This window comes from Squalius cephalus, assembly GCF_949319135.1.
Source record: "Squalius cephalus genome assembly, chromosome: 19".
NCBI lineage: Eukaryota > Metazoa > Chordata > Actinopteri > Cypriniformes > Leuciscidae > Squalius > Squalius cephalus.
In genome coordinates this window covers 33,644,341-33,656,142 of record NC_137140.1, presented here as the reverse complement: position 1 = coordinate 33,656,142, position 11,802 = coordinate 33,644,341, and the positions used below count along the sequence as shown (strand labels likewise).

Here is an 11,802-nt window from a genome sequence, read left to right as displayed (position 1 = left end):
TATGATATGCGTATGACGAGTCATATGATATTAAGCTAACGTTGTAAACTTAAAAGGACAAAACAGAACGGACGAATCGTAACTCAAAACATAAGACTATTAATGACAGAGCTGAACCGAGTTTCAGATAGAGATAGGCTCTGTGTTTTGGAGTAGACTCTCTTCTGATGCTCCGTAATGAAGTGCTCGCGCTCTGATCGATCAGTGACGTTACCATGAGAACGGGAGGCTGAGAGAAGGAGGAAACATCTTCACCTCTGAAGAAATGAGCTTCATCAATGCTCACACTCACAGAACGACCCGGGAGAACAGAGGAGATCCGGAACACAGAGATTCATCTTCGGGATGCGTGCGTGCGTGCGTGCGTGTGTGTGTGTGCGCGCGCGCGGTTCGGTTCTGTCTGTGTTTGGAGGAGCTCATGAGAGAAGATGGATTACTCACTGTCAGCTCGCAAGGCCCTAATGAAATCAAGACCCAATATGTTTGATTTTTTAAAAAACATTTTACTTCGCATCGCGCGTAAACTTTCAAGGTGGGATTATCAGAGCTTTCGGATATAGGCTACACAAAGTTGTATTTAAAGAGTGATTTTAAACTGCTAAATATATAGGCTAACTTGCTTTATATATTTTATTTGTAATATGTGTTTATGTGTAATAGATCTATTAGTCTGTTTGAATGCTTTTAACAAGAACATTTGTTTGGCTTCATCATGTCTAAAACCCTGACGGACTCAAATACATAACGCCAGCTATGATTTACAATGTCTACTCAAATTCAGTGTGAAATTTCTCCAAGGGTGACAAAAACACTAACACTTAATTTTAGAAGTCTACAAAAAAGCAAGAGCGCAGAGAGCAGAAGGGCAGGGGAAGGCGGAGGGGTCTCGCAGAAAAACCCTAGCTTTGGGGAAGCTGTGCAGCGGAGGGTGAAATTAGAGCCCGCAGTGCTACATATTGTACCAGAAGCTCCTCCAAAAACACCAGGAGAAAGAAAAATCATCCTCTAACCTAACTAGAGGCAGATAGCCGAGCTGAGTCCCTCAGAGACCCGTCCAAAACACCCACACTTCACCGACGCTCGCGCCAGTCTTCATATGGCATGCTAGTGTTTCAGTCTTTGTTTATAAAACTCTATATAGGCTATCAATAAGTAAACATACAATATATATAGTTTTTAAAAACTGTCATATTGTTAAATATTGTATGAGGTCATTTTGTGTGCATTAATATTTCAAATAAAATTATATTTTCATTTTAACCCTTCCTAAGCTTGAAATTACATTTTTATTTAAATAATGTATCACACACACATTTTATTTATTGATTTATTTATTATTTATTTAAGAATGACACCCATCAAAATCTGCAATTTAGTCCTTTAATTATATTAGCACTCATTAATAAAAAATAAACTGGTTTTATTGCCGATCACAAATAAAGCGATTCTCTCCTGTGAATTACAGGAAAAACATCGGAACAACACTAAACGTAAAATACAGGCTACCTACAATAAGGCTACTTTTAGTTTTAACCGCGATGTAAAAGTGAGGAAGTTTGTATTCACAGACTTAACCAAGAAACGAGATCACGCGTCGCACCCGCAGTTTACTTTTCTTTCTGTCCATTTTTGCGTATCTGGAAGAGGTCATTTCTATTTTCTGAGGCCAAAAAGATATTATGATATTAATCTGATCAAATCTGCATACATTTGCATTTCTTAAAGGACATGTAATTGCAGCAAAATAATTATAATAATATTTACATGAAAAATTGTATTGCAGCTCAAACTGAAAAACCAAAGTCTGAATGAACTAAATACTTAGAATTAGAAGAAACTCTTAAGTTAGACAGATCAATACAGAGCAGTCTTGCAATCAAGAAAAGAATAGCCATAGAAGAGAATCATTTCAAAATTGTTTGCATCACATATATGTGTGTGTGTGTGTGCGTGTGTACAGTATATATGATGCAAGGAACAGTTTTGATATCACACACACACACACATATTATGTAAACACAAACTTTTATGTTAGATGCGATTAATCGCGATTAATAATATAATATAATATAGTTTTGCTGTCTCAGGGGAGACGATATAGCGCCACCTAGAGTCAGTCTCAGTCACTCTGACCCGATCCAGAGCCGCTCACCGCAGAGACGAACACAGCAAACCAAAACAAGATGGTGTTTAAATCAAACCATAATCACACCATCGACCTCTCCATAATGACATTAGAGCTGGGCTTTTCCAGCCAGGAGCTCAGGCCTATAGGCATTACATCCCGCAGGTCACAGCCGCGAGAGTGTTATTATGAGGCGTTTAGGGGCTGATGGGGACCATGTTAATACAAATGCTCATTTTACGCATGCAGTTACCTGTGTGTTGTCACTATACCAACCTCGTTATTAGAATTGCTATAATTCATTGATAACATTCGCAATTCCGAATTCTCGTCTCAAACTATTATCGCAAAAAAAAAGAGCAAATGATTTGCTCTCATCCTCGCTTAATTTCCACTAAACTCTCCTTCACTCGGAGGCGCCGAGTTCCTCCCTCCCCTTTCGGAGTGACAGGCGGATGGAGCTTCATCTGAGCGAATCACAAAGTGCAGGAATCTACTGCCTTTGTCTGATACACTCACCCACAGTGGCGAAAGGGGGTCCGCGTGAAGGAGGGGGCTGGAGCTTTTACAAACCAACACAAGCGACCCAAGTCCTTCAGTCCCGGGCCGTGTGCGCATGCAAACGCGTCGTGTTGTTACTGAGGGAAAGGGAACAGGGAAAGGTGGGCACAGCAAACCCGCAGTCTCCGATGGTTCTGCTGTCTGTCATCCATGCGCAGAACGGCACCTGCTATCCGAGACCACCGGGATATAAGACATCCTAACACGCGGATGGATGGGACGAACGCTGGGAAATGAGTTCTGGGGAAAGCACGCACGCTGAAAACATTTAAACAGTTCCTGCTTTGACAGCACTTTTGTTCTGAGCTAGAACACACGGTCATGTCTGACACCTGACAAATCCTGCGTCCATTTGCAACTTTCCGAAGTTCCCCTCTCCTCGGCTGGATTCACGTTACATCCTCGTTTCTTTCAGTTGTTCTCTGTGTAAGAAAGACGAGACGGCGACTTCAGTTGATTATCGCTCTTTTCTCGGTTATCCGATGGATATTCACTGTAAGGCAGACCCGTTCTCCGCCATGCACCGTGAGTTACACTGGAGTTTATCTGGAGAATATGCTTCTCACATTTCAGACAATTAACATCGTCACTGGAACAAGCAATTATTAGACTACTGGATTTGAAAAAAGGATCAAAATTGCACTCTTCTTATATTGCATTTCAGGAGCAATAAGATAGCATAAAAATAGTATAAAACAGAAACAATAAAGGACTCGGTTACTAATCAAAATAAATGATGAGAAAATTAAAATATGCGATGTGCGTATCATTATGTATATGATTATGATTTACAAAAAAAAAAAAAAAAAAAAAAATGAACGCAAAAAAAGGCCCAAATATATAAGAAATTATTATGCTCCTGGGTTAAAGAAAGATATAAAATTGCACTCTTCTTATATTGCATTTCAGGAAAAATAAGCTAATAAATATAATACTATAAAACAGAAACAAAGAACTCGGTTAATAATCAAAATATGTGTGCCTGTGTGTGATGAGAAAATGTAAATATCACTGTATGGTTATTATATTAAAAAAAAATTAATGCAAGAAATAAAAAAGCAAAAATATTGCGAGCATATTCGGATAATTCCATTTCGCTTTATAGTAGAAAATATTACTGATTATTTTTAAAAAAAAGCTGTATTATAAAATGTATATGCTTAAAGCTATATGCACTTCTAATTTCATTAAAATGTAATGTTTTTTGTTTTTTTAAAAACTAATCGAGATTAACAATCTGTAATTTGATCAAACAAAACTGTTTAATAATTTACATCTAGGGAATGAAAAACAATAAATGCTCGTGTAATTTAATCGCTCACCTACGAGTAACAAACACTAGTATTGTTTCAAAAAGAACATGCAACCAGAATAGCAGATTAATGTACATCACCAGAAAAAATCTATTTGAGAAACGCTTAAAAACGTTTCTGATAGTCATTCACGCCATTGTGTTACAGATAGTGAATTTAGGGACAGTAAAATTACAGTTTAGTACTCTTTATGTATGTTATATGTATATATATATATATATATATATATATATATATATATATATATATATATATATAAACATGTTAATGTTTGAATAGTATAAAAAATAAAAATTCGAAATAATAGGATTACTTCTGTGCATGTTTTCGCTGTGAAAATAATGCAGATTGTTTTTTGTAATAGCATATAGGCTATTCGTTTGCTTCTGTAACTTAATGTGAGTAGACGGGAATTCACTCTCACAAACGCGTTTGGTTGCAGTTAACCTTTACGCTGGTTTACAGCTCGCGCGTGTCCATACAGAACGCGTCGCGTGTTAATTGGATGAATGTGACGGACTTGTGACGCGCGTCACCGACGGCCTGTATGTAATGTTATGTTCCGGGTGCTTGTTGCTGTTGTCTCCGGTATAGGGCACGGGGGAGTGAACCAGCTGGGCGGGGTGTTCGTCAACGGAAGGCCTTTACCTGACGTCGTGCGCCAGAGAATCGTGGAGCTCGCGCATCAAGGGGTCAGACCCTGTGACATCTCGAGACAGCTGAGGGTCAGTCACGGCTGCGTCAGCAAGATCCTGGGCAGGTGAGACCCTGTACACAACATCAGGACCACGAGACATTTACTCAGTGAAAATAAGCCATTTCACAACAACGCATCAGTTGAGGCCGTGTGTTTTTATGTGATGTAAGTTAGTTTTTAAACCGTCACTAATTTACAATTAAATAGATTAATATTGTCTCTCAATTGAAATGAGCTCATAAAACACTGGATGTATATAATATAATTAGCAAAAATGCTGCAATAGTTTTAGATTGAGAACATGAAGCGCATCATTGTCCTCAAAGGAAGAAAATTAGCATTTTTTTAACAGCACAGAATTGAGAATCATGAACGTGTGCATATTCCCCTAATTATTATATTTGACATATTAAACAAAAACTAAGCGTCACCTCGTGAGCTTTGGAAACTCATCATTATGAGATCTGTGATTATTATTTTGTCCACAAAAAAAAAAAAAAAAAAAAAAAAAAGTTCTCATATAGAAAAAATACCAGTTGATTTGCTTTAATATTTCAGAACTGGGCCTATATGTGCACCCGCTGAAAAAGTTATTTGACCATTGATTTGAATGCTTTAAAATTGTCAAATTAATTTTTAAAATTTGTTAGTTCAGGCTATTTCAACCAGGTCAAATGCTAATGAGTTTGTCCAGCCGTCGCTTGTCCATTTTATTAAATTATGGATTTAATAATAAATTGAAATGTCAGGCAAAAATAGGTCAAATTCGTTTCAAACTTTTTTTATTTTTTTATCTGAGATTAATAAGTGAGTAACTAAAACAGATGGGCTGCTTAATGTCCTGCTGCGCAAATTTTTAAATTAGTATTCTAATCATATGATAATTTCCTACTAGTGCCGTGTTAAGTAGCTTAGATAAAACATTTTCATGGCTTTGTTAGCACGCATCTGTTGTTTATTGTCATTAGGTTTGGTCAGGTTATGAAAGTCAGATTTACAGTTGTTCCTGCAGATATTACGAGACTGGCAGCATAAAGCCCGGAGTCATCGGAGGATCCAAACCCAAAGTCGCCACGCCGAAGGTGGTGGATAAAATAGCGGACTATAAAAGACAGAATCCCACCATGTTCGCCTGGGAGATCCGGGACAGGCTGTTGGCGGACGGGATCTGTGATAACGACACCGTTCCCAGCGTCTCCTCCATAAACAGGTCAGAGGAACCGACGATAACCACTGGCTCAATGACTTCAGAGGGCCAGTCATTTGGCGTCTCGCATGCGTCTTAGACATGTTTGACAAAAACAAAAGATTTATGCGATATTATTTTGTTGTGTGAATCTGAAGTAAAATTATTTGACAATAAGCTTGTGTTCTGTCCCGATGCTGATCCTAACGAAAGCGCACGAGCGGTTGCTATGGTTACCAGGTGAACGCGACATCGCGAGCGCTTGTTTGGCGCACCTTGACGAACTCGTAATCATGGTTTTAAACCTTTAAATAAAATAAAAATTAAAAAACCGAAAACATTTTAAATGCACCTATATTGAAATGAAAAACGAATTTAACATGTAACACCCCTCAACGTATTGATGTAAAAAAAAAAAAAAAAAAGGAAAGAGAAAGAAAAAACATACCTAACAATTTGTAATAGAGCAACCTTTTCTCTTGTGTAACCAGTTTGATCAGCATTCATTGAGGGGGGAAAAGTGTTATTTTAATATATGTTTATCTAAATTGGCATGATGCAAAATTCCTGGATGTTTCAACTCATGTTTGGGTCAAATAAGGACTAACACAATCATTTAAAATAATGGTAAAATATTTAAACCAATGGTTGGGTTTGTCCATCTTTTACCCAAACAGGGGTTGAAACAACCCAGCATTTTTTTTTTAGGGTGAAGTAATTTTGAAATAAACAGTTTTTGTATTTCATTATAGTAGTTTTGGTTAATATTAGGCAGTTTGTTGGCAGTAAAGGGGTTTGTTATGTGTCTTTGCCGGTGGTCTTGTGGATGTAATTCAACCCTTTGCTCCAAACTACCTCCACAATGACAGACTGAAGCTCTCAAATCTCATCTGACCGAGTGAAAACCGATCAATGAACGGTGATCAGACCTGGAAAAAGAGACACAGAGCTGCTCGATTAGAGTTCATGCCGTCATTTATCGGTCCTTTCTATTTTCCAAAGAAGAAGAGAAGTAACTTTTCATCAGTTTTCATTCACAAAACCCAGTTAAGAGACTGAATATATGGGCTAAAGGGTGTATGCTCATGCTTCCATAATTAAAAGTCTAGAAAATAAATTCTTAATGAAATACATTTTTAATACTGCTATGAGTGAAAATGTACAGTTTTGTTGTCCAACTGGAATGATGATCGATAACGTCCACCAAGGCTACAATATGGGAAATCTGCCGTTTGAATAATCCAATATGATTCTATTTACATCCTTAAATTGGTGTTTTAGGGTGGTATGTTAGACCTGTGTGGAAAATCAAAAGGGTAAAAAGAAGCAGTGAGGCGCTGAACTTTGGTTAAGATTCACTCTTCCATAAAACCAGACTCTGCATTACATTTTAATGAGTCGATGGCAAAGAATAGAGCGCCTCACACAACAGAAGAGAAGGCTGGAAAAAAATTCATTTCATGCCTCATGGTCACCTAAAAAGGGCCATTTGAATGTCTTTTGACATGAACTTGTGAGATAAATGCAAAATGTACGTTAATGTAATTACTGAAGCCCTTAAACGTCTCTAAAATCTAATTGAATTCAGTCTGGATATTTTGAAACAGGAAACAGTTCTTTGTTTATGAGGAAAATTAAAATATGAATGCGAGCAAATGCGACTCCTTTTAAAGGAACTTTGACGAAACACAATTTATTCCATCTTTATGTCTGTTTTTATTTAACAGTATATATGTTGATATACTCATGCATGAAGCCCTGTCTGGATCACTGAATAAGGCTGAAACTCAGTCCGTTGATAGATCATTTGGGAATTTGGATTCAAGTCAGTTCTTCAAAAGCTTGCAACTTGCAAAGAAAGAGTTTGTCGGCGTGCAAGAAGAGAATCAGCTTTGCCCCTAACCTTTTGTGCCTTTTTATTTATTGCTTTATTCATTAAAGCAAAACGTTGCATGAAAGTAAAAAGCAGTGTGTGCAAACTGAGAGCGAGCCTGTTGACAGCGAGAAGATGTTCAGACTGCAAACACTTTTCTTTAACATACATTATTAAGTGTTACAGAGTTCCTGCTGTACTAAAGTGTCTCAACAGCCAACAAGTGACAGCCGGACTTATAAAAACCTCCTCGACGGCACTCGATATTATTGATTCACATGTAAAGCATTTTTAATATTTCTTAAGAGGATTTTCAGACACAACCCAGACATTAATTCACTCTTCCAAATGACTTATTCAATAACAGAAACACAGATTCTGGATAAAGTCTGCAGATTTATTCTCCCCAGGCCATGCAAGGGGGTCAAACAAAGAGAGAAATGAAATATAATATCGATATGTTGTCACTGCGTGTTCTTTCCTTTCTCTCTCGCTCTCTGTTTCAAAGCCCCGAGGACACGTCCTAAAGCTGGTGTTTATGTCTGCAGATATCAATATTAGCAGCACACTCATTTTAATGGAAATATATATATATGATCTTTGAATGGTATCCGCGGTCACAATGTATATTCTAAATATTTTTACAATCAATAATCTTCATGGGGCATGAAATGAAAGCTATGGCACAGGAAAAGCACGGTTTTTGCATGCACACGGTGCATTCGTTTGCATGTACAGTATGTCCGCTGAAACAGAAGCAGTGCCAACGGTGATGAATAGATCTAAAGTTTACAAATGAGCATGACAGCGGGTCCTTTCCCCAAAGTGCCGTTCAGATTAACAGAATCAAATGCTGGCGTAAGCTTGTACACCGCACTGAGCAACTATTGCTTTCCTGTCACATGTAATTTATAGCTTTCCATTTGCATCCCGGCACCCATGTGGCTAATTCCCAACTTTTTATCCCAGAGTCTAGATCAATAGAACCTCATCCACACTAGAACCAAGCCTCGGGACCCAAACGCACACCGAGAGAGCGCCGTAAGGACGATTATCGAGGTGAATTGTTGTGATTTCATGCTTTGTTTGCGAGATCACTCAAGGCAAAAGAGCTCAGAGAGCTTTCGGCTATATCTCACCTTAAAGCTACAGCGAGTCTGCTTCTTCTCGCTCGGGTAAACAGGATCTGAACGACTGCGGTTATCCGTTCTGTCAGATCCCCCCTGCTCTGAGATATATAAAGTAAATCTGAGATTATCAGAGAGAGACAGACAGACTGAGAGAGAGAGAGAGAGAGAGAGAGAGAGAGAGAGAGAGAGACACTCACTTCATTGGCACTGGAGATCCATGTGAGTAAATGTACTGTATTTACTGTGCAGGATCATTCGGACGAAGGTTCAGCAACCGTTTCACCCCTCGCCAGATGGGACGTCTCTTTCCACCCCAGGACACACTATAGGTAAGATCACATCATTAACTCCAGGGGCCATTTCTGGACCTTTCTGGACAAGGTCATCCCTCCAAATCAAATCAAGAGCCAAACCTTTCTGATCAGAGATGGATATTACCTGCAACTGGAGAAAAAATGAAAAAAGTCTGATGCCCTCCCATTTTTTTCCTATACTATTTTTTTCCTATACTTACTACTAAGTTTGAAAAGACTGACACACACTTATCTTTTATTCATTATAAATCATATCTGAATCATATATAGTGGTGTGCGAAATCCAAATACTACTTTAAACCTGCGAATGAAAAGGACGTTTTTAAGACTTTTCTCACAATAATTGCTGTTATTTTGAACTTTCTATTCATCAAATAAAATATTAATAATATTAATAAAACTGATATATATTATATATAATAAAAAATACAAATATGAAGCAACACAACTGTTTTCAACATTGATAATAATCAGAAATGTTTCTTGAGCATCAAATCATCATATTATACTGATTTCTGAAGGATCATGTGACACTGAAGACTGGAGTAATGATGCTGAAAATTCAGCTTTCACCACAGGAATAAATGACATATTAACATATATTAAAATAGAAAACAGCTATTTTAAATTGTAATATTATTGCACAATATTATTCTGTATTTTTTTATCAAATACATGCAGCCTCGGTGAGCAGAAGAGACTTCTTTTAAAAACGTTAAAATCTTATTGACCACAAACCTTTGAACAGTATACATATATACATATGGAATTTTCAATATTGATTTCTAATAGTCTTTGTTTAAAACAAACTGAAATATATACTGTTTTGCTAAGCTATTTTCTTTACATATCTTGTAGATTTAATGCCTAAAAGTTAGTTTTACCCAAAAATGCTTATGGTTGCAAACCAATACCTCCTAAACACATTTCCAGATTTGACTTTAGACTAAATGACATTATATAAATAATGTGAGTAATGTGAAATAATAAAAAATTTGATCATGTGACAGACGGTCAAACTTCCTTGCTCCCATTCAAGATCTTCAGATGCTCTAAAATCTTGGAGAACATGATCATCAGGTTTAGTTGCTGCGGCTATTAATGCAAAACATGAGCTTCATGTTCATTTTTACACTTAAATTGTCATGTTTTTAGTGTCATTTGTAATGAAAAAAAAGTGCAATAATTTAGAAAACATCTTCTCTAGTGGTCTCAAACTTTTGCACTGAAACGGTGTGTCTTGGAAAGAGTGAGATGCTATAAACCTGTTTCCTGTAATCAGACACTGATGTGATGATGTTCTACACGAGAAGAGTTCTGATCGTCTCTCTCTCTCTCTCTATAGTCTCCAGTACAGCGTCTCCTCCTGTCTCCAGTTCTTCCATTGACCCCGTGGGCTCCTACTCCATCAACGGCATTCTGGGAATCCCTCGCTCCAATGGAGAAAAGAGGAAAAGAGATGCTGGTGAGTCTGCGGTTTCTCCTTTTTTGGGGGGAGGATGTGCTCAATATTTCTGAAGCCATGCAGGGCTGCAAACAGCATAATTCCAACTTTAATTAACAACAATAATAATATTAATTGTTAAATGTATACATTCATAATTATTCATATATATTTTCTTGTTTAATTATCACTACATTTATTATTATTATTGAGAAGAGAAGTACCTGTACCTGCTGACTTGCACTGTCCATGTGCTTTTGAATTATGCATTCACAGTCAGTTTGGTGTTTATATTTGGCATACAATATTCTGAGCAGACTTCTCTCGGATGTGTAGTGATTGGGTGCAGAGAGGGTTTTGATGTGGTCATGTGACACCCCTCCCGTTATTAATCTGCACTGCAGTGATTAAGAGAGCTTCAGTAATTACATGTCAAGATGATGTAGCCAACTAACAAACTCTTCAGAGGACGTTTAGCTCAACGACCTCTTTCTCTACGACACTTACTTTAACTATCACCGTGTCTGCAGTTTATTCTGACCAACAATCACTGATCTACAGTCAGCCTCACATGCTAGGCAACCAACAGTTTGTTTCGTTTTATGGTGAAGAATTTATACAAAAGTATAAATGCTATTATATAAAATACTCTTTCTAATATACTACTGTTCAAACATTCAGCAAACTTTCTATTCACCAAAAAATCCTGAAAACAAAATGTATCACAATTGTTTTCAACATCGATAACAATAATCAGAAATGTTTTTGAGCGTCAAATCATCATATTAGACTGATTTCTGAAGGATCATGTGACACTGAAGACTGGAGTAATGATGCTGAACATTCAGCTTTGATCACAGGAATCAATTACAGTTTTAAACATATTCACATAGAAAGCAGTTATTTTGAATTGTAATAATATTTCACAATATCACTACTGTATTTTTGATCAAGAAATGCAGCCTTGGTGAGCAGAAGAGACTTATTTTAAAAAACCTGCCAATCCCAAAGTTTTGAACAGTAGTGTATATATAAAATGTTTTCTATAATAGTTTTGAATATGTTTTCTCCAAAAACACAGATGAACTGCTAAAACTCTTTGTGCCCTTACATACAGAAGTAGTGTACAGTTTACAGGTTAGCAGTTTTGTGTGCAAGC

At 37.2% G+C, this 11,802-nt stretch overlaps 1 protein-coding gene across 4 annotated transcripts in view; it reads left to right on the top strand.

Annotated features, from left to right (window-relative positions):
- The first annotated feature begins 2,649 nt into the window (after positions 1–2,649).
- The window catches only part of pax2b (paired box 2b), a 29,597-nt gene continuing 20,444 nt past the window's right edge, over positions 2,650–11,802 (top strand). For 2 of the 4 annotated variants that reach the window (XM_079851470.1, XM_079851472.1), the window contains exons 1-5: positions 2,650–3,211; positions 4,594–4,759; positions 5,709–5,906; positions 9,135–9,214; positions 10,545–10,664. In XM_079851470.1, the coding sequence (XP_079707596.1) occupies positions 3,169–3,211; positions 4,594–4,759; positions 5,709–5,906; positions 9,135–9,214; positions 10,545–10,664 (607 nt within the window). In that variant the 5' untranslated portion in view covers positions 2,650–3,168. Of the gene's footprint in view, positions 3,212–4,593; positions 4,760–5,696; positions 5,907–9,134; positions 9,215–10,544; positions 10,665–11,802 lie in introns of all 4 variants that reach the window. The other 2 variants (XM_079851469.1, XM_079851471.1) reach the window with 1 other exon arrangement.